Source organism: Akebia trifoliata, chromosome 15 (genome assembly GCF_017979445.1).
Source record: "Akebia trifoliata isolate Shusen 1 chromosome 15, ASM1797944v1, whole genome shotgun sequence".
Taxonomy (NCBI): domain Eukaryota; kingdom Viridiplantae; phylum Streptophyta; class Magnoliopsida; order Ranunculales; family Lardizabalaceae; genus Akebia; species Akebia trifoliata.
Window position 1 is genome coordinate 26,531,637 of NC_141389.1, and position 23,508 is coordinate 26,555,144.

Genomic DNA, 23,508 nt, shown 5'->3' on the forward strand with positions numbered 1-23,508 from the left:
TAGTTGATTTTATTATATCGGGTCAAGTTCTGATGACTCTTGAAAAATGACTATTGTAAATAAACATGATCTTGGATTGTATGAATGCAGAATTTAATTGTTAAGATTTATTTTCGAGATGGGTATTACTTTAATACTCATAAATCTCGATTACAATGTTAGAAAATATATTTTTCACTTGAGTCATTTTTACAGGAGTCATCGAGATCTAACCCTTTCTTTTACTAGGCATGCAAAATGATGGTCAATAATTAGTAGGTAAAAGTGATTTTTGAATCTAATTTGTGATACCAATACTCAACACACTTTAACCAATTACCAAGCTGGCACCTTCATTGTTTATGAGATGGTTGAAATAAATAGATATTAAGGTAGAAGACGAGAGTAAAAACTTTTACCTTACAAATTATCGAAGGATTTTAGTTAGAGATTGAAGATGATGGTATTTGAGTCATTTTTATCAGTCTTCATGAATAAATTGTGGTCACGGGGTATATCATTGATTTTGAAAAACACAGGGGTATCTCAAATATTCACCAAAACATGAAGGGGTAAATATCTAAATCAACAAAATATATTATAGTCTGTGAGTCCATCTCACAACGCAAGACAGTCACACACATACAGACATACTTTCTCTCTCTCTCTCTTCTCTCTCTTGCCGTTTACATGTCGTGATCTGTGTGCATTAATATCTTTCGAATCTCTCTCTCTCTCTCCTTTCAATGTTGGTTACTTCTGTTGTTTAATGTTATTGGCGTTGTCGAAGGCATGAAGTTCTCCGTTTCCCCAACACTTTGTATCTCCTTCTACTGAGTTAACTCGCTCGTTCTCTTCCCCCTCTGTTTCTCTCTCTAACTATGGGGAAGATGGCTCCAACTGGGAAGGCGTGTGGGTTCCATCGCGAGGGCAACGACTGGTAGGTGTTCCTCTTTCGATCTGTCTTTGCTTGGAATTTTGTTTTTTTTTTGTTCAATTTGGAATTTTGATTCCATTTATGCTTCAGTTTTTGCCTCTTTGAATTCGATTTCGGGAAAATTTCTCGAATTTTAATTGAATTTTGATGTTTTTAATACAGTGCGTGAGTTTTTCTTCTATAATCGAACAAACAGGGGTTGGCGTCCATTGATTTTCGAAAAAGGGTCTTAGAATTTTTGTTGTATTGGAATTGGGTGGGGCTCCAAGTCTTGCAATTTCGATGTTTTGGGTTCAATTCTAGTTTAAACCCCTCCTCCAAGAGATTGATTTTATCCGACATTTTGAAATGAGGGATGTGAATAATGTGATTTTTTTTGAAAATTTCTTGAATTTTATTTAAATTTGATGTTTTTAGTACAGTGCCTGTGTTTTTCCTCTAAAATCGAACAAAAAGGGGTTGGCAAGCATCAAGCAATTTTCGAAAAAGGGTCTTAGGATTTTTGTCCATTGGTTTACTACCCAATTTGAATTGGTTGGGGCTCCAAGTCTTACAATTTCAATGTTTTGGGTTCAATTCTGGTTTAAACTCCTTCTCCAAGAGTTTGATTTTATCCGACATTTTGATGTGAGGGATGTGAATGATGTGTATTATTGGAAAATTTCTTGAATTTTAATTAAATTTGGTGTTTTTAGTACAGTGCATTTGTTTTTCCTCGATAATTGAACAAACAGAGGTTTGCATCAAGTGTTTTTCGAAAAAGGGTTGTAGGATTTTTGTTGATTGGTTTACTACCCGGTTGTAATTGGGTGGGGCTTTAAGTCTTGCAATTTCAACGTTTTGGGTTCAATTCTAGTTTAATGCCCTCTGAAAGAGACTATTTTATTCAATTTTAATGTGAAGGGGGGTTATTTATTTATTTTAATGGCAGGTATTGTAATGCTGGTCTGCCAAGTGATATTACGGTCGAAGTTGAGGGAGTATTTTTTCATCTTCACAAGGTGTGCCTTTTCATATCTTTCTATTACTTTTATATGTTTTGGACTTCGGGGAAAGAAGATTTATTCTTTATGTTTGGATTTATGTTTTGTGGATTGGATATGTTGCATTTGTGGAAATTTTTTTTGTTTAAGAGTGAATTAGAGGCAAAATTTTGATGGAAAGATTGTTTCATGTATGGGGTAGGTCTCGCTTTTAATCCGTTAGCGTGATTCAGAACATTAAAGTCATATTTTTCATGATTTTGAAAATGCAGGTGTTGGGGTGTTTGATTTTGTTGTTTTTCTGCTGTCTTTATGCTGCTCGTCTGCCTTGGTGTTTGGTTTCCCTCATTGAGAAAATTTTAATTATTAAAAAATGAGCCTCAGTGGCCGAATTTAAAATTGAGGCAATTGGGAATCATCCCTTGTTTAGGTGAAATTCAGATTTTTAAAACTAGGTATAAATTGAAGAATTTGAATCCTTAATGTTTACCAAAAACTTGATTAAAGTTGAATATGGACTTTTTTTTTTGTTGGGGGGGGGGGGGGGGGGGAGCAGGAGTATGAGAAGGATTTAAGGGTTTGGTTGGATTCGACTCAAAATATGATGCTCAATTAACTCATTACTTCAGAGTCGCTCCCTTGAAACCCTATAGGTATATAGGATTTTATTGTTGTGTATTTAGGTTTTGACGGTAATGTCTCCTTTTTAATATTTCCACCATTTGCCAAGCTTTTTCCTAAGATTCTAGATGAGGGGGATGATCCAAAGTGATTGTGTTTAGGGCCACCAATTGAAAATTGCTCATTATTAATTGTGAGACCTGGAATAGATCTTCCCCAATCTTTGTAGTACCTATATTTTCCCTTTGTCCAACTTGACCATATCTATGTCTGATATGAAAGACTTGTAATAGGGGGGACTATAGCAGTAGAAAATTTTATATTTCTTTTAATATAACACAGACTTACAATAAATGAAGGACTTAATACTGCCAATTTACAAAATATATGTCATTTGTAGATATCAGAGGGCATTTCCCTTAGCAGGGAGAGTTCCTTGTGAGCCACTCAAGTCATTGCAATGAGTGGATTTCCTTCTAAAACAATTCTTCGGGAAGTCTCATGGGTACTTGATTCTGTGTCAAGAGTTCCCATGTAAATTATTTATATTATTATTAATAAAACTTCGGTAATGCAAGTGTATAAACATCTCATTTGTTGCACATGCTTCCCCAGGTTCATTGAATAAGTGAACCTTAGTAGGACATCTGGGGCATGGTTGTGATTATCAGGCAAAGTGCCATGAAAGTTTGTTGGTCAGGTGATAGATGAAACTGCATCTAAGAATGTAGTTGATGACATCAAAGATAATTCCTTGAATTGCAAGGAAGCTATTACCAAGCGATAAAGAAATATAACACTATACTATCAATGTTTTATGATACTTGCTGAGTTGATCAGAAAATAATAATAATAATAAGGGAAAAAAAAATAGTTATTACTAAAAATGAAGAGATATATGATCGCTTGACTTAAGCTTTGGAGCATTGTTTGTGCACTTTTGGAAATGAATTTACATTGAATGAATGGCTCAATCTGTGTCTGAAAATTTGAGAGAATGAATGGGTTAGAGACTTTGATGGGTACAGGTTTCTGCGATATAGTGACAGACTGACAGGTTTTATGGGTGAGACTACTCGTGTTCCACCTGTTCAAAGCAGTGGACTATGAAGAAAATCTATGGCATATCTGCGTTAAGCACTAGACATTTGAGAATTAGCAATTTAAGAGAAAGAGGCATTGCTCTTACAAGAATATTGGAAATTGATGATATATAGGATAACGTATTGTAAATTACACTTGTAGCTTAGTTGACTGACATATTGTAACGAAACCTTGTGGTTTGTGTTGAAGTCCAGCTATTCCTCCATAAAGGAAGCAGTTTGCCACCAAATTTGTTAGCCACATGAACCTAATTAACTTGCATACCTTATGAATCACATTTGATTGGCATGATGGGTCCCAACACAAGATGGCCAAAACGAGCTTAGCATAATTTCATGGTTAAATCTGCCATACATTTTAACTAATAGGAACTTGGCTTGATTGATCATGTTGATAATAGATGAGTCTTGCCATTCATTCTTTTGATTGTAATAGACAAGGAAATCAGAGATGTACCAGTGCCTCTGTGATAGGTCAGAAGACAATCGACCAAAGGCTGTCAATACACATGGGCTATGCATAACAGCACAAGTAGGCCCAAAATATACCCTGTTGGATGGTTGTGATCGTCTAATCTATGAACTCCTTTCCTGGCAGTTCCACACTTTTCCAAGCCATCTGAAACGTTGTAGATTGGATGGTTACAAGCATTCAATTGGGTCAATTTTTAACATAGGGAATCTTCAAGGTGGACCCTGTGCAATGTTGTTCTTACCATCTGTCAGATGGGCACCTGAAGACTTTCTTTTTGCAGATTATAAATATATTTGTATCTTTATTAATTGTCTCACTTTTTAGTGAATCAGCAAACTCTTTAATTGTTACTATTGAAATATACATTCACCATGCATTTTTCATTGTCTTATTTCTTTCTTTAATAATAAGAAAGAATACATTATGCTCATCTAGAATTTAGTTTATCTAACAACAATGCATGCCTTTCCAGTTTCCTCTCATGTCAAGATGTGGGAAGATCGCAAATATATTAGAAGAATCTCAAAACAAGCACGGAGAGACTTTCAACACGTCACTCACCGGATTTCCCGGTGGGCCTGACACATTCCTGGTTGCAGCCAAATTCTGTTATGGTGTCCGAGTGGAATTGACACCAAAGAACATAGTGATGGTATATTGTGCAGCAGATTTTCTCGAAATGACGGAAGAGTATGGAGAAGATAATTTATTGGCCAAGTCGGAGAGTTTCTTTCATAAGACTATACTTCGTAGTTGGAAGGATTGTATTTTATGTCTTCAAAGTTCAGAACCTGTTATTTCAAGAGCTGAAAGTCTTCAAATAGTGAGCAAATGTTTGAATGCTTTATCTATGATGGCATGTACGGATCCAAGTTTATTTGGATGGCCCATGATGATGTATGGTAGCTTACAAAGCCCTGGTGGAAGCATCCTATGGAATGGAATAAATACGGGGGCTAGAATCAGAAGCTCGGAGTCTGATTGGTGGTTTGAAGATATCTCGTATCTTAGTGTACCTTTATTTGAGAAACTTGTTCAAACAATGAAAACAAGAGGTATGAGACCTGAAAACTTGGCTGGTGCCATCATGTACTATGCAAGAAAATATTTACCGGGTCTTGGTAGATGGCAAGGCAGTCAAAGTGGCAAAACTAGAAGCGTTGCTAGTTTTAGCATGAAACCCGCTGTTGTTGATCAAAGGGTTCTACTCGAAAGCATTGAACGATTGCTCCCCGAAAAGAAGGGAAAATCTTTTTGTCGTTTCTTATCGGGACTTCTACGTGTCGCAATGATACTAGATGTTAGTCAACCATGCCAGAAGTCTCTGGAGAGGAGAATAGGGATGCAACTAGACTTGGCGACACTTGACGGTCTTCTCATTCCTAGTTATTCGGATTCTGATACTTTGTACAATACTGATTGTGTGGAACGAATTGTCGAGCATTTTTTGTCTTCGGAACAAAGTATAACATTGTTTTCTCCATCATCATTCAACCTAGAAACGTCACCGTCATCTGAGCCATTAAGAAGAGTTTCGAAGTTGATAGATAACTATCTTGCTGAGATTGCTTCTGATGTGAACTTGAAACCTGACAAGATACGATCTCTTGCGGAGGCTCTCCCGGAATCTTCAAGGTCTTTGCATGATGGGCTATATAGAGCACTGGATATCTACTTCAAGGTATGAATATGTAGTCTTATTAAATTCTTATAAAATTTTCCCTTGGATGGTAGTTCTGTTTTTAAAGACTTAGTAAATAACTATCAGGCTCTCATCTTTATGTTTTCTTATCTTTGTCTAGTTCTAACTTCTAGTAACTTCAATAGGTTCTTGATTGCTATAATATTATTAAATTCTTATAATTTTTTTGGATAAATTATTGTTGTTGACTATGATTTTCCATCAACTTCAACATAGATCAGGCTATGAACAGAAGGCATAATTTTAGGAGTTAACGGATAGAAATGAATGTTTATACCAAAAAAAAAGAGAAAGGGAAAAAGAGAAAAAGAGAAAGAAGAGTTGGATTATAACTGGATGGTTCACTCATCTTTGCTTCTAGCCCGCCTCACTCATCTGCCAACAGCAAAAAAGAAGAATAATGTGGTTTTCCTGATTTTTTTCTCAAATGAATTAACATCAAGAGCAGATCATGTAGTCTAATAACTTGGGTAGCTATCCAACTCAAAGTTTCCTTTATGTGCCACAAATTACTTGATTACCACCTAGAAGATATGTTGTATCACAAGTTAATATTTGTATGGCTCTGCCGCCATATTGAAATTTCAAGTGGTTGCCATGACGGACACCTTGACAGTTATCACTAGTGCCACATGTCAAGGTAATGCAGATTGACATATAAGCTTGTGACTTAAAATCATCAAAGTTTCTTACTTAAGGGCATTTTGCAGGCACACCCTTGGCTTTCGGAGAATGAGAAGGAACAACTATGTAACATCATTGACTACCAGAAACTCTCTATCGATGCCTGTGCTCACGCATCTCAAAATGAACGCTTGCCGCTAAGGATTATTCTTCAAGTCCTGTTCTTTGAGCAATTGCAGTTAAGAACAGCCCTTGCTGGCTGTCTCCCTGTCTTCGATGGTGAAACAGCTCCAACTGGTCCCACCAATGCGGGCCCAATAGTGCAGAGAGATGGGTGGGTCACGGTTGTTCGTGAGAACCGGGTTCTAAGAGTAGACCTCGAAAAGATGAGGTCCCGAGTTGGAGAGCTTGAACAAGAATTCGGTAAAATCAAGCAAGAGATGCAAAAGGTAGCTAAATCACATAGCTCTCTCAGTTCTCCACGTTTGATGGCTAGGAGATTCGGGTGTAAGCTTCTACCGCGAGCATCAGATACACAAGCCGATACCATCGATAGTGTGGGCCCTAGCCCGAGAGCTTCCCTTGATCGGTCACGTTCTTCCCGCCATTCCGGACACAGAAAAAGCTTCTCTTTGCTCTAAGCATATAAGGCACAGTGACTCTGTAGCCAACTGTGGAATATGATTTCATACAAAATTTCAAGAGATTCTATTGCCACACCGACTTTTGCTAACCCCACCCCAATTCATATGTAAATCACCAAAGAATTAGCACACATCTTGGGGTGGTGTTAGCAAAAGTTGGTGTGGCACTAGAATCCCCCAAAACTTATGGGAAGAAGCCATCCCTTGTTCTTGTGCTGCAGACATGGTGCAGTGGTGCCAACCTTGTGCATGCATGCATGCCATGTCTACAACAAAGGCAAAAAAGGTGGCTTCATCCCATTTTGATGCAACTTTCGTCTCAAATTTTCGGGCCATGGCCTATTCAAGGTAAATAGTACACATTGGAAGATATGGTGGATCCGTCTTTCGAGAAAATCCACCAGGTTTCTATTACCACACAGAATATGATTTATTTGTAATACATTACTGTACAGATCTGAGAGAAACAATGTAAAATTTTGAGAAATCTTGAGAAGCCATGGAAGACTTGGGGCTCCCATAATCTAAACATCAGCCCAGATGAATTGTTCATAATCATCTTTTTTTTTTTTTTTTTTTTTCTTTTTCTTTTGGCGTTCTGGTCTTTGTTTGGAATCTGGGAAAGTGCAATATTTATTGTGTGAACTGTGATTGGATCATGTAATGGTACAGGCTTGCAAGTGAATTTGACCCCCTTGCGCCGCACGACCTCACTTCGAAAGAATAGGGCCGTGACATTTTTGTAACGGTCATATCATTTGTCACCTAGAGTTAGGTGTAAGCTCGCCCCGGAGCTACTCGGCGTAGAAATGAGATATGGTCTGATCTTTATTCTTTTGAGGAAAATAAACAAAGATCTTAAAATGACCTATTTTAAAATTAGGTGTGATAATTGTTTAATCTCAACTTGAGTTACGAGGAATTGGACTTCAAATTAGAAATGCATGCATTTGTGGAAATTTGACATGTTATAACTAAAAGTGAATTTTTTTCATACTTGAGCTAAAAATGAAGTTATCTTTTCTTAGTTGATCGAATTGGTTACTTATTATTCGATTTAAGTTTCAAAAAATATTACATTGGCCTTCTTTTTTCTCGAAGTACATAGAGAAGAAGAAGAAGAAGACTAAGGTCATGTTTGGTAACACTTCTGAAGTCTGGAAACTAGAAATCAGACTTCAAAAGTTTCATCCAACATTCCCCATCACTGGTTCAAAACTTTGAATTTCAATTCTAAAGTCTCGATTTTAAAGGTGGAAGTGTTATCAAACACACACTAAAATGAGGTGGATTGAGATAGTAAAATCGGATGTAGATACAGTTGAATTAGCAAAAAAATGTGACCTACATATGTGATTCATGTTAAATTTTTTTTTTTTTTCTTTTCTATTATGATAATAATTAGAAAAAAATGTTCATGTTGAAGGTCATAAAATAAATGAAAGAAGGATTCAAAAAACATGGATGATGATAGCGAAAGGTGACATGAAAAAAACTATTTCAATGACATAAAAAACGTAATTCTCAACAAAACGAATAGAAGATTAAGATTCGTGTAGTCGACCAAATCTTTGAGATAAGGTTTTCATCATGATGATAAAGATGTATACATTTGATAAGTCGAACATCGAACAATCTCAGCCATTCAATCTGTGGCCCACCAATTCTCATTGTTGGATGAATTGGTGGCCCACCAAAAAGTAGGTGACCTACAACAAATAAAAAGAATATCCATTTTCTCTCTCTTGGTAGTCGAAATTCTGTACATCCGGGAGTTGGGTTACAATCTGACTCCCAACCTCTTCAATGACTATGCGATCCAATCCTTTATAAACTTACACCATCTCATCCATTGGTTTTGAGCATCATGAGCTTGGAATCCACATATTATAGTTAGTAGGGGCTGATTCCTTGTGGACCCACAAAGGAAAGATGGAGTTGGTTTGCAATAATACTCCCGGGAGCACAGAATCTTATACAGGTTATTTTCATTAACCAACCACACCAACCTACCAAGAGAGATACCTCTACTACTTGTAGTTTTTCCTTATCTGGATTAACAACTAAAGATGTCTCGTGGTGATCATAATCTTAGTGGGGCCCACCCATGTGGAAACAGACTTGTATTATTAATTAACGGAGTCTTAACAAGCCGTGACGGTCCGCTACCCACCGTTATTCATTTAAGTAACGTTTCCACAACAATCCATCCTTCAAAACTAACGTCGTCTACCTCCCGTTCCGTCTCTCTGGTTCGAAAACCCTAACTCTAACCCTAACTCCGTCTCTCTCTAATGGCTTCCTGCGACGACGATTTCTCTCTCCTTGGAGACGACAACCAAAACCCTAGCCACCATCACCACCATCACCACCACCAATCCTTCAATACTCATCGATTTGCCAAAGCGATGCCGATCCAATCTCACGCGCCAACACCTTCGCACCACCTCATCACCGGAGCCGGAAACTTAAAGAAGGTTGTCGGCGCCACCGCCGGAGACGAAGACGACGGTGAAAACGACTACAGCGACGCCGGATTCTGTTCAAAATCTGACACAAAATGTCCGCCTCCGTTTAACGGAGTTAACCCCTTTGTTTCGGAAGAAGATCCGAATCCCTTCGTTGGTGACGATGAATCCGATCCGAACAAATCTAGGGCTAATTCTCGACTCGATAAGAGGAGAGATCGAGATGAACTTAGCGATGGTGGAACTCCTTATTACAAAAGATCGAAACCTGGCAGTGTTGGTGGAGAATATAGGGGAGATTGTAGGAAGGATCGTGAGGAGTGGAGTGATTCCGCGATTGGATCTCTTCTCGATGCGTATACCGAGAAGTTTGTTCAGCTTAATCGGGGGAATTTAAGGGGGAGAGATTGGGAAGAAGTCGCTATAATAGTAAGTGAGCGATGCGAGAAGCAGAAGTGTGGGAAGAGTGTTGAACAGTGTAAGAATAAAGTTGATAATTTGAAGAAGAGGTATAAGGTGGAGCGGCAACGGATGAGTAATAGCGGAGTGGTTGTTAGTCATTGGCCTTGGTTTAAGAAGATTGAGCAAATTGTGAGTAGTTCGACTTCATCAAAAGCTGTTTCGGATGAAGATAAGTCTGTTGGTTCCTCTGCTAATATGCTTAAGCAGGCAAAGAGGTATATTTTTTTGGGTTCTCTTAAAGATTTGATTTTTTGTCGGTTTTACGTTACCCATTATTTGATCATGTTTAATACTTAGTTTTTAGTATGTTAGTAGTTCCTAGGAACATTTTTACCCATTATGTATAGTTGGTGCTTAATATTGATTTATCTTTTGTAATTTAGATGTTGGAGTATGCTCGACTTGAGCTAATTCTGTTTTTATGGATCAAAAAGATTATTTAGAAATATAAAAAAAGGATGTCGAGGAGACCTGACAAATACGAAGAAACGGAAAAAAGAAGAAAATAGCTACATGCACAAGCTTACATGCTCTCCTCTTTTTTTTTGATAAGTGAAGGATCTTTATTAAAAAACATGGTCGAGGTGACCATGCAAGAAGCTACACAAAACGGGAAGAAGAGAAAAAGCAAACCTAGATTAGACCTCAATACTACACACCCAACCCCATTTTGTTACAAAATCTTCAAAGACATTGCTCCAAAGAAAGAGAGACCCCAAAATTGAGAACAAGATTCCTTGAACAAGCTTACATGCTTTTCTAACAAACTATCAAGAAATGACCTGTCCAACTCCTCAAAAAACTCTTGCACCAATAGTAAATAAGGTCCATAATGCAGATATTGACCTCTTGGATATCTTGTTCCTCCAATGGAAAGCACAATTGTTTCTTTCGAACACTTTCAAATTGTTTGTTTTACTTCACAAAGTAATTACGATAAAGTCAGGTGGTCTGTCTAATATGGTAAGAAGCAATTAAGTTTTCTTTCGAAGGTGGCAAAGCAATGCCAATATGAACATGAGTTCGTCTTTTATTTTTTTGATCGGTAAGCTTGTTTTGAATGAGTCCAGTAACTCATTGCTGGTAGGATTTGAACCCAGGTCTCTGGTATTATCACCCAAAGACTTTACCAACTAAGCTACTTGGCACCTGCATGAATTCGTCTTGTTGTTGTTGGAATATTTTAAAAAAATCGGACTGGAAATTTTGCTCAACTGGTCCGACCGAGATTCAATTTGGCCAGAACGATTTCTATTAATTTAACTATATATATATATTCAATGTTCATCGATTTTCAGTTTTTCACTTTATGTAAAAGTCCTAAAAAAATTTAACTTGATATTTGATGCTAAAAAAGTAAAAAAATCATTGTAGATTTTTTTATGTAACTAAGATTTAAGAATGTTTTTGTATTTATTTAGAGATCCCTAAAAATAAAAATAATGTAGTAAATTTACAGATTTTATTTATTAACATAGTTGTTAGAGTTTTGATTTTAGAAGGTTTCTATATTTTTCGATAATAAAATGCAATGCCAATCTAGAAGGTTGATTTCCTGATTTTTTTGCAAGAGAATCTAAGAATGAATCGTTGAAAACTTGAAATATTTAAAAATTTTCAAAATCGGTCCTTAGTAGAGGATGGTTTTCATAGTTGAACCTTTAAAAAAAAAGGAGGTTCTTGATTGAACCACGGTTCCTATTGAATCAAACTGATTTTTATTGAAATCCCGGTCGGACCAGGTTGGACTGTCGGTCCAGCCCAGTTTTTAAAACACTAGTTGTATATTCTTTGACTGTCTCTTCTATGGTTGGTGCACTTAGGATGGTGCTCACCAATCTAGGCTTTTTTTTTGTGTGTTGCATTTTGACTCCCATTTCAATGTATGGCAGAAGACCAAGGAAATCAAGGTTCTTTAATAGAGAGACCTTTAGGTTAAAGGTCATATGAAATCAACACCAATTTTAAGAAATTGAGAATATATTATAATACTCATGTCTTAAGGTTGTTGAATTTTAATGCCCGAGAGTTATCATTGCCTTGATTGCCTTCATTCACATTAAAAAAAAAAAAATCCTAAATGGATCATCAGTCTTTCTCAAGTAGTGTTCGGAATTGTGTAAGATGTGCTCAGAATAGTGTGCGATGCAAAATCTTGAGGTATGCACCAATGACCAAACACCACATTCCTGGTGAGGTGTATGCCTCCGATATTTAGGTGCAACTTGGAGCCTGATAGGCTCAAACCGACCATGGTTAAGGCATGGGTAGGAATTTTTGAGTTTTATTTGGGCTTAGGCCTGGAAATATGAACCTTAGTTATTGGATGCATTGTGGAACGACTCTATGTTGGAAGTGGAAATGTCCTAAAAAAGTAGAAATTGGTCTTTTTTTACAAGAAGTAGGAGATGGTTTTCAAAGCGGAGGCAATATGCTAGGTAAAAGCTTCTTGCTCCTAGGATATCAACTCAACTAAAATTTTGGTTGGGCTTGGGTTGAGATCTTAAGGGTACTAGAGTGAGTGCCATTTGACTAATTGTGAGGGATACGAGGGTCAAAGGCTATGGAAAGCTTAGGATGGAGGAATCCCTTGTTGACGTTCTCCGATATAATGCCTTTGTTGTGGGAACACGCCTTTGTGAGGACAAGGGCGCTTGGTGCAGTGCATGATGTGTTACAACCAATTGATTTTGATAGTCGTTGAGGCATGTTCTGATACTCGTATAAGATATCATGGCTAATCTGTTTGTCCACTATGGGTTTCTGTTATGAAAGAGGTAATTTCACCCTTTTACTTTTTTCCCATCTTGACCCTTGTAACAAATTTCGGTTAGAGGGGCACCCCTAATCTTTTTACGATAGGTCTACCTATAAATAGAGGATTTTGGGCATGATGAAAGGGTACATACGTGCATGTATAGACATGCACTTTTGGACACTGAAGACTTGCAGACACACAAGATGCCTTTTTTATCCCTCTCTTTCTTGTGTCTACCTCTGCAAGTGAATCTTGGCATTTTCATTCTCTCTAGTTAATCTTTTTTCCCCTTCTTTGGTACTTATACTTTTTGTATCCCGCTCTTTGTACGTGTTTGGACGGCCATATTCCCGTTATTTATTTCCTACAAGACTGGGTCTCTCTACCAGGTGTTTTGCCTGTGGCTTCAGAATGTATTCACATTTGGCATATGCCACTCTGACCGAGATCTTTGGGGATGACTTGGTTTTAGGCGGAAGGTTGGGATCACTAGTCACCCAACCCAATTCACTTTGCATCCAACGTCCACAACAATGTTTTAAAAACCAGACCGAACCAGCTGTCCAACCAGGTCCGACCAGGATATCAATAAAAAATGGTTCAGTTCAATAGGAACTGTTATTCAATCAAGAACCGTCAAATTTTTATTTTTAAACCAAGTTCAACTGTGAAAACTGTCCTCTTTTAAGGACCGATTTTGGAAATTTTAAAATATGTCACGTTTTCAATGCTTCATTCTTAGATTCTCTTGTAAAAAATCAGATAAAATCTTAAAATATCGGGAAATAAATCCTTTTAGGTTTGTATTGAATTTTATTGTTAAATAAATATAGAAACCTACTAAAGCTAAAACTCTAACAACTATATTAATAAATAAAAGCTGTAAATTTACTAAATTGTTTTTATTTTTAGGGATGTTTAAATAAATGCAAAAACCTTCTTAAATCTTAATTAAATAAAAAATCTACTACAGTTTTTTACCTTTTTAGGACTTTTACTTAAAGTGAAAAATTGGAAATCAATGGACATTGAATAATTTAACTGTATATATAATTAGTTAAAGGGATAGAAATCAGTACACCAAATTGAATCTCGGTCAAAACCCGGTTCGACCAGTTGAGCAAAATTTTGTTTCATTTATCAGTCCGGTTTTTAGAACATTGGTCCACAAAGACATCCTCTTTCTGCCCTCCAACACTGGAAAAAACATGTCACGTTGCAGAGTGAAATTTGTAATGTATTACTATTTGATCCATTGTAGTGTGAATACTATGGATTAAAAGGTAGAAATGATTGGTTTTCGGACCAAAATTCTGATATTTGAGTGGGCATCCTTAACCAACAAAAGAAGAGATTGTTCTGTTGCTTTGTTTTCTTTCTAAGTACTTTAATGTCAAATGGAGTGCTGGTTTGAGTTTTGGATACTTGCCTCATAACAAATGCCACTTTGCAGAGTTACCATTTGATGCATCATGTAATCTGTCGGATCTCAAGTCAAACTTCTGATTTTTGTGTGGGCAGATATCCTAATGCAACAACTATGACTGCTGGTTTGGTAAATAACATGAAGTCAAAATCATTGTCAAATCCTAGATGGCGAAGAGTGGTTTTCAAAATTAGTGGTGCTGCATTATCTGGGACTGGATCTCAGAATATTGATCCAAAGGTACTTTCTTCAGTTCCTCCATGTTAAGTAACATTTGGTTTTTCCAAAATTACACTATATAGGAATTTCCATGTGTAATCTTTTGGGTTATAGAAATTGAAGTGCTTCCTTTTATTGATAGGTCGTGTTGCTGATTGCTAGGGAAGTTGCAATGGCTTGTCGTTTTGGAGTGGAGGTCTTTCCAAGACTCCCCTCATTGTGTAATTTAAGACTACTATTCTAAATGTTGCTCTATCCAACCTGTTCTTTTATTTGATTTCCGAGATGCTTGTTCTTACACTATTTACAGGTGGCAATTGTTGTTGGAGGTCGTAATTTCTTTTGTGGAGACTCATGGGTAACTGAAACTGGATTCGATAGATCTACGGCATACCAAATTGGGTAATGTTGTTACTTTTATATTGTTGTTGGCAATGCAAACTTTTCCTTTAGTATGATTCAGACCTTAGGGCATGTTTGATTGCAACTAAAATATTTACCTGGCAAATGATGTACATGCAAATCCTTTTCCACTGTTTGAGCACATCACAGAAAATCTCTTTGTACTCTTCCATTTAAATTGGGTTATTTCCCCCCTCTTGAGTAAATCTAGCCTTTCAAACTTGTTAAGATTTTAACTTTAAAAATTCTATGCCACATTTTCAATTTGGGAATTTAATAGCTGTCCATTTTCAAAACCTTGGATCAAGTTAAAAAAATTATTTTTTTAATCTAAGTTTTTCCATTAAATCTTTGATGGCTATGGTGTTGGATTGCCAATTTGGTAATCCATTTGAGCTCAAGGCCCTTAGTAAGATTTGAAATCTTGCTAAGTTAGCAAGAAAAATGTTTCTTTAAATTTTTTTTTTTTTTTTTTTAAATTAGTGTATGTGCACATGGACACGTATCAAAAGGGTTTATTTATAATTTAAAATACTTATTGAATGGGTTTTCAAGATTATATAGTAAAACGGATATTTTCTAGTTTTGAAAACTAACCATCATGATTATAGGTCGTTGGTTGCAATTTTTAGGTTTTTGACCAAAATGACTCTGATTATAAAAAGTTTAGACAAAAAAGTGAGGGCATTTATGAGATCCAAATTTTGGTGCCGTTTGGCAAAACATTTTCTTGGGGGGGGGGTAGAAAAGATTTGCCGTCTCAAGTGGCAAATCTCATGCGCACAGCAAATCATTTCATTTCATTTTCCAATAACACGATGCAGATTGCAGACAACCGATTTGAACATTGATGACCCGTATTTAGTGTTTTGATTGTAATGACAACATATGAGACCCTTGTCATAAAAATGCTGGGTTGGGCTGAACGAATCCTGTTCCTCTATTCAATGTCTTGAGCCATCTTAGGACGTGGTAAAGTCTTTAAATGGCTACCTTACTTAACTATTTATCCAGGGTTGGGACTATCAACATAGTGTAAAAGAAACAGATAGCAAAAGTTACTTTCTTTATGCAATAAAAAAAAAAAAACTAATTATTTTTCTCTTTTAATAATTATATGTTTGTCCCCTTGAATGTGATTGTTTTGTTTGTCCCATTTCTAGTTTTATACTTCACATTAATTCTATTTTTATTACGGTAATATATGCTGTCACTGTAAACTTGTCTTACCAATTATGAGCTAATGGTGTGGTAGCCATGTATTGGTCACAGAATGATGGCAACCGTAATGAATTCTATACTACTTCAGTCAGCTTTAGAGAAGCTAGGTGTTCAGACTCGTGTACAAAGTGCATTTCCAATGCAAGAAGCTGCTGAGCCATATAGTAAGAGACGGGCCATTCGACATCTCGAAAAAGGAAGAGTTGTTATATTCGGTGGGATTGGTGCCGGCACAGGAAATCCACTCTTTACAACAGATACAGCCGCTGCTCTTAGAGCTTCAGAAAGTATGATTTCTCTCTCTCTCTCTCTAATTGCATCCCTTCTATTTTGGGTAATTTATTTGCTCGTTTTGCAAAGAAATTTTTGATGTAGTTGTAATGGTTATCGTTGGCCAGTTAATGCCGATGCACTCCTCAAAGGGTCCAACATTGATGGTATCTATGACTGCCATTCCAGAAACAACACCAATACGACATTAGAGCACATTTCTTTCAGGGAGTTGGTTTCCAGAGGTGTGACAACCTCCATGGACATGATGGCAATAACATACTGTGAAGAGAATGGAATTCCTGGTTGGTTCTAGTTCTTCTCATCTTTCGTTAATTCGTTTATTGGTGCTGTTAACGAGTTAAGAGGCATTAAATACACCTCTAAAACTTATTTTACTACCGGAAATGCCCTAAAAAATATTTCCTACCAAAAATACCCACCCTCATACTGATTTCCAAGATGTTTTAAATGCATCTTAACATGTGCACTTAGGACACACGATACCAAGACCCTTTGTTTATTACTGGGGACTAGAAGGTGGCATGTGCAAACACACAACCCTGAAGTTTTTATTTGTAATTTAAAATGTTAATTAAAGTTACTTCTCAAAAAAAAAAAAAAATGTTAATTAAAGTACAGTTTTTAAAAATTCTGTAGAAAAGTGGTTATTTTTATAATTTTAAAAACTAATTAACGTGATTTTAGGGGATGTGGGATTACAATTTTCTTGGGTTTTGACTGAAATGACCCTGGTTGTATTAAGTTTAAATGTTAAGGTGTGGGGATTTTTGGAATCCAAATTTTGGTGTCTCTATCCAGTCCCATGTCTTCTGACCAAGGTATGTCCTACCCTTTGCAGTTGTGGTCTTTAATTTACATGAGCCGGGCAATATTTCAAGAGCTTTATGTGGAGACCAAGTTGGTACCCTCATAGATCAAGCAGGAAGGATTAGCTGATACATATGGAGCATTCCTTCTCTAATGTTCATACCATTTACATGTCAGAAGCAACACAATATCGCAGTTGAGATCATTCTTGAAACACTGCCTACACACCGAAATCTGCTACGGGGCAAACACAAATCTGTTTGAAGCCCTAATGCATTTCATCCTGCCAATGCTCTTCATTTGAAGTTTGGCATTTGTGATATATAAAACAAGAAAGTTGGGAAGAGGTTCTGATTTGTCCATACTTAACAGGGTTAGTAGACAATTGCTTGATTGGTTATCAGGTTATATCTGGTTACTACAGTGAGGGATGCCTTGTTGATACAGGTTGAGAACCTAATGTGCACCCCCAATTGTTCTCGACGTATGTATTTTGCCTGTAAATTTATTAGAGGGTCTTTTTTGTCATAAAATTATGTTGGGGGGAAAGTGTCTGATACAAGAATTGGGATGCAAAAATGTAGTTATGGTTGTGATACATACTTCCCACTAGTAGTTTTGATGGGAAAGGATAAAATGTGGATGTCTGTCGACTCTGGATATTGTTTTCCGAAATTAATATCCCGATATGACCTGACAAAATAGTTTTGTTTCATTTTGGAATGTTGTTGTGGAATATTATAATATCGGTCATGATCGGGATGAAGGATTGAATGCTTTGAGAATGTTTTGGTCGAGTTTAATTATCGCAAAGAAAGATATTAAACCTTGAAGGCTGTCTAGGTAAGCTAAGTGCATTGAAGGCTATTTAAAATCACTGCAATAATGCATTTGATGTCAGTGGTTTATTTAGTTTTAGAGCTTATGTCGCACCAATTTTTAGTATAAGACACCAAACAATGAAATTAAATATGGTGTATGGAAGGTGGATGAACAATTTTTCAATGACTGCATCTTCTATTTTACTCTCTTCTTCAAGATCTTTGAACACCAAAGAAACTGACTATTTGAGTGAGTGTCCAGAGGAAGAAATCGATGATTGGCTGTTGTCAGAATTCATTGCAGAAGGTCGCTTCAAAATTTTGGAGGAACCCTCCTCGGAACATGACACAGCTTTTTGTGTTTATTTTATGCTCTTAATTTATTGCTAATATTTGGGATACCTCCTTGAAGACATCACTTGAAATCTAAAGAAGAGGGTTCTACCGAAATTTTCTAAGTGGGAGGGGTGCTTCAAAGTTTTTTTTCAACTTGGGCAGCTTTCACTGTCATTGATGTGTTTGTATCTTATTTTGTGTACTATATACAGTCGTGCTGGAGTGACCTCAAGAGTGTACCTCATATCGCACATGGTGGAAATGTGTATGAACCATAGATGCTTTTTGTGTATCTCTATTTAAAGCACCTATGCTTTCTGCACACTTCCACATCAGGATGTGCCATACGAGGTACAATCTTGAGGTCACTTCAACATAAATGTTGGTGTGGCAATAAAATCTCTCCTTTTCTTTTTATAAATGTTAAACTATGCCCAGTATTTTTATTTTACTTGTTAACGCTGAAGCTATGTTTTGTAAGTGATAACTCATAGGGGTTCCTTAGTTAATGCTGAAGAACAAAAATCTGATAGAGAAGTTTTGTATTTGAAGTAATAATGTACTGTTTGATTAAAACAAAGTACTAATCTTCACTTGAGTTGGAAACAAGGGATCACTCTGGGGATGTAAACAAACATTTCTGTAGGCAAAAGCGGAAGAGAAGGAACACTAGTGCTTATGGATCAACACTACCTACCACACAGTTTTCCATGAATGACATCTAAAGCATGTATCAATAGCTGGCCCGGGCATCTTCAGTGGTAACTAGTGACGGCGAGAGCGAATTACGTGATTCGTCAAATTCTTCCCCAAGCGGCGATTGCTCCACCCTTATCTCCTCAATCATCTTTACCACCTCCAACATTGTGGGTCTCTTCTCCGCTTGCTCCACCGCACACGTTAGTCCCACATGTAGCATTGCCACCAATTCCTCCTCGATGTTCTTATACCTCAGCAGCTCCGGATCAAACACCTCGGCCGTCCACTCGTCTCTCACCACAGATCGAACCCAATTCGGAAGATCAACCACTTGTCCCTCCTCATTACACAAATGGGTAGGAGAAGGGTATTGCAATGGAGCCCTCCCGGTGAGTACTTCCAACAGTAAGACTCCAAAACTATAAACGTCAGCCTTCTGAGAAAGCTTCTTGGTTTCTACTTGCTCGGGCGCTCGGTATCCTCCTAATTTTGATGCGGCTTGATTTGGATTGAGAACTAGAGCCAACCCAAAATCAGATACACAAGCGACACCATTTTTGTCAAGAAGCACATTGGAGGATTTCACGTTTCCATGAGGTATCTTTGTCGAACTGTATTCCTCATGGATCCTAGCAAGCCCACGAGCCGCTCCTAATGCTAAGCTGATCCTTGTTGTCCAGTCCAAAGGAATTCTCCCTGGCCCACGATTTCCTAATTGTAACAACAAAAAACAGAAATCAGGCATTTCTCCAGATTATGGTTAGTATGGCAAAAGAAAATTTTTTGTACTGAAAAAGTTACCACACCGAGGCCAAGACCCAACAAATCTATGGACAAGAGACCTCTCCGAAGACGCCTTGAACGGCCAAGGAGAAAATGCAATGATGGGGTGGGTGAGTACCAAGAACTCAAAGTTTTCCGTGTAAATCAAAATGAGATTATCCCGAGAGGGCAAGGTGGTTGACCTGAACTGACAAGTGTCGTGTTATGTTAGAGTGGTTGAACTGACAAAGTAGTTAACCTAAACAAAACACGCAAACTGACAAGAGGACATATGCCTACATCACACGTTTGGAATTGGCCGACTCGGACAACTGTTGACATGTGTCAATTCCTACGATCACAATATTTGTATGCAAACTCTATAAATAAAAGTTCATTTAAAGGAAATGTGTGCACTTTTCACTGAAGTCTAGACTTTGCCTGACTAATGGATTAACAACTAACTTGATTGTCGAAGTATTTTGGCAAGTCCCCATTGTCAAGGAGTGCCCAACTGAAATAGTTCAAACCATGTAAGTTACAAGGGTAGGACCATATTTTGTACCCACAATTAAGAGATTCATGTAAAATGACAAAAATTCACTCAAGGATAGAGCACACCAACCATGGAGAAGTGAATGCAAGCTTCCATTGGGAAGATAATCATAGACAAGAAGCTTCTCTTCCTTAGTGTAATAATAAGCCCTGAGACGAACAACATTGGGGTGGCTGAGCTTCCCCATCACATCCATGTACTCTTCGAATTCCTTTCTCGTGCAAGGTTTAGTATCCTTAAGCCTCTTCACCGCGACAGTGAACCCATTTTCGAGAATCGCCTTGTAGACAGTCCCCAAGCTTCCCTTCCCCAACATCTCCGCTGATGCCCGAAGAAGCTCTTCGAGCTCAAATTGGTTCCTTTTATCCAAGAACACAAGCTTATTTCGATCCCCATCGATCTCTATACCCCTATTGACCATATAAACTTTCTTCTCACTACTACTACTACGACTACTCTTGCTTCTTCTCCCACATAAATAAGCAACGAAGACAGTCACGATAGCAAGTAAAACTACTGCAATTCCAACGACAATTGCAACAATTGCAATTGTACCCAATCCCTTCCGAGTCCCAATTTTTCGCCTTTCGGCTATGGGTGTTGCCGGTAATGAGCTAGGATTGGATGGAACAACTGTTTGGGTCGTCGAATTTGAAGGAGAATCCGTTATCGAACAAATAGGAAATGGGTTCGACCCACACAACCCCAAATTTCCAGAAAAACTTCCCTCCCCAAACTTTCTCTGTAAATTTTCGGGCAATTTCCCAAACAACTGATTGTTAGATAAATTTAGGTCTCTGAGCTGAGGCAAAGCAAATGAGAAAAAATCAGGGATTTTTCCAGATAGAACATTGTTCTCGAGACGAATCGTAAGGATACGAGTTAACTCGGAGATCTCTATAGGAATTACACCTTGAAGATTGTTGTTTGAGATATCGAGCCTAAGAAGACGTTTTAAAGAACCGATTTGAGTTGGAATCGGTCCGGAAAAATCGTTTTTTGAGAGGTAGAGAAGCTTGAGATTGGAACAATTGGTGATGGGGAGAATGGTTGAGTTGAGTCGGTTGTTGTTGAGGTTAAGGAGACGGAGTTGGTCTAACTGAGTGAGTGAGTCGATTGGGCCACGGAGGTCTAAGGAGGGGAGAGAAAGAGCTGTAACTCGACCGTTGGTGCACTTAACGCCAAGCCATGAGGCGTTGCAAGCGTTGGTGGTGGTCCAGTTGGTGAGGAGGTTGGAGTGGGTGTCTGTGTGAGTGCGGAAGAGAGTGAGAGTGTGGGTGTCGTTAGTTATTTGAGAAGCAGTAAGAGAAGAAGAGAAGAAGAAGAAGAAAGTGGTGATGAAGATGAAGGTTGAAGTACCCATTTTTGGTTTTAGTTTCAGTTTCAGTTGGTGGGAAGAAGAACTGAAGAAGACGAAGAAGAAGCCAAGCTTCTCTGTCTCTGTTTCTCTCTCTCGCTCTCTCTCTCTCAGTCTCTCTGTTTATGTAATTTTGTATCTCTCTCTCTCTCTCTCTCTCTCTCACTCTCACTCTCTTTGATTATGTAATTCTGTATCTACTATCACTTAAGTTGGTTTGATTAAAGGGAAAGTTACCTAACATGATTAGCTTTTGTTTGGACTTTGAAAGACTATAATGAGTTTGGATCCAGTACACCAAGTCTTCATTTCGAGAAACAACTTCAAAAGAGAAATTATATTGACACACCAATAATCTCTAAGGACAGACTAATTTTCGAAAAAAAAAATTGAAAAATGTTTTGGGCACTCCATGTCGAAGGGCACACTTTTGAGGTGATCGAGAGAGAGAGAGAGAGATTGGTGTGTTAGTTCATCAAGAGAAGAAACATAGGTGATGGAGAGGGTGGTGCCAATGTAACTTTCCTAATTCAGATTATACATGTATCACCTCGTGATATATAATAATAAATTTGATTTGAAGATCATATGATGTAAATAAAATTTTATTTATTAGAAAAAACATCAACTCGTAATATATGATAATAATATTATGTCTTGAAGTCATAAAAGATCCAAATGTTAGGTGTGCCACGTGCATAGTCTCAATTGGAGTCTCCATCAGAGGTGTAATGGATAACATGATTCGTAAAATTGGATAATCATAGTTAAAAAAAAACTGTTACATACAAAGATGTGATCATAATAGAAAGCATGACCTAAAGAAAGGTGTCAATAATAGTCAAATTTACTTATTGGATTCATTGTTTGTACCTATGTATGTAATATATATTTAATTTAAGTATCGAAGCGTCTTTGGTTAGATGTTTATTGTTAAAAAAAAAAAAAAAATGAAATATTATTATATGCTTGCAAATCTCGAAATCTCGTGATGATAGATTTTATGAAAATTCACATTCTCATGATTGAGTACCGACCATGAAAAAAAAAAAAAATCCCTCAAATCAATTGATTAGAATTCACAATTAAAGTTCTTTTGTGAGCATGACCAATAAGGTCGGTTTATCTTTTTTTTTAAAGTTGTGATAATTTGACGTCCCATCACAGAAATATAGGTCATTTTCTTGGGAAACACAAGAAAATGATTTATGGTTATGCATATCCCGAGGCAAAATCTATGATTTTTTGATGGGAGTGTATGTCGCGGCAGAGGGGGGGGGGTTAAGAAAATCATTATTCTTTTCAAAATCCTTAAGACTAGTAACTGATCCCAAACCTGCTAAGAAAAAGGCACTTAAACGTATTGGCTTGATGTACCAATCAAGCTGACTTTTCTTTAAATAAAGATTCATTATTTAGTGGGCTATGTAGTAAGTAAACAGATAGGGAGCAAAGTAGCTATGCGACATTTGGGAGTACAAGATGGAAACTCTTCCATTACACTACTCACGTCAAAAGAATAAGGAGGCAGCTCTAAATTTTTAAGTTGATGAAGGAGCATCAATATTACTTACTTATTATTTAGTTAAACTTACGACATGTTATCAAAGTAAGGGTAATTTAAACTTATGACATACTCAACCTATTTTCTTTTAGAGATTCAACATAAAGTGTTGGGATCCGTGAACTCGTGAAAGTGAACTCATATTTATTCACATATAATCTTGATCATGTATTTGTGAGATCTAACAGTTGAGATTTATCTTAGAGACCTGTAATATATTATGAGGACATATATTTTATCCCAATCATTGGATCTCACATATAAATGGTTGTGATTGTATGTGAACAT

General features: G+C 37.2%; 3 protein-coding genes across 3 annotated transcripts; 2 read left to right on the top strand and 1 right to left on the bottom strand.

Annotated features, from left to right (window-relative positions):
- Positions 1-600: 600 nt before the first annotated feature.
- Positions 601-7,623, top strand: LOC147384877 (Phototropic-responsive NPH3 family protein). Its single transcript, XM_086425824.1, has 4 exons — positions 601-919; positions 1,848-1,917; positions 4,571-5,779; positions 6,511-7,623. The coding sequence occupies exons 1-4, from the start codon at positions 861-863 to the stop codon at positions 7,063-7,065; spliced, it is 1,893 nt and encodes a 630-aa protein (XP_086281950.1). The 5' UTR covers positions 601-860; the 3' UTR covers positions 7,066-7,623.
- A 1,489-nt stretch (positions 7,624-9,112) lies between these two features.
- On the top strand, positions 9,113-17,840 carry LOC147384878 (aspartate/glutamate/uridylate kinase family protein). Its single transcript, XM_086425825.1, has 7 exons — positions 9,113-10,213; positions 14,278-14,422; positions 14,544-14,597; positions 14,712-14,803; positions 16,076-16,311; positions 16,423-16,599; positions 17,157-17,840. Exons 1-7 carry the CDS (start codon positions 9,363-9,365, stop codon positions 17,252-17,254), a joined length of 1,653 nt encoding a protein of 550 aa, XP_086281951.1. The 5' UTR covers positions 9,113-9,362; the 3' UTR covers positions 17,255-17,840.
- Positions 17,841-18,820: 980 nt separating this feature from the next.
- On the bottom strand, positions 18,821-21,822 carry LOC147384879 (leucine-rich repeat receptor-like protein kinase PXC1). The gene is made up of 2 exons (XM_086425823.1): positions 20,369-21,822; positions 18,821-19,692 (listed from the first exon to the last, which is right to left on the bottom strand). The coding sequence occupies exons 1-2, from the start codon at positions 21,660-21,662 to the stop codon at positions 19,016-19,018; spliced, it is 1,971 nt and encodes a 656-aa protein (XP_086281949.1). The 5' UTR covers positions 21,663-21,822; the 3' UTR covers positions 18,821-19,015.
- Positions 21,823-23,508: the final 1,686 nt, after the last annotated feature.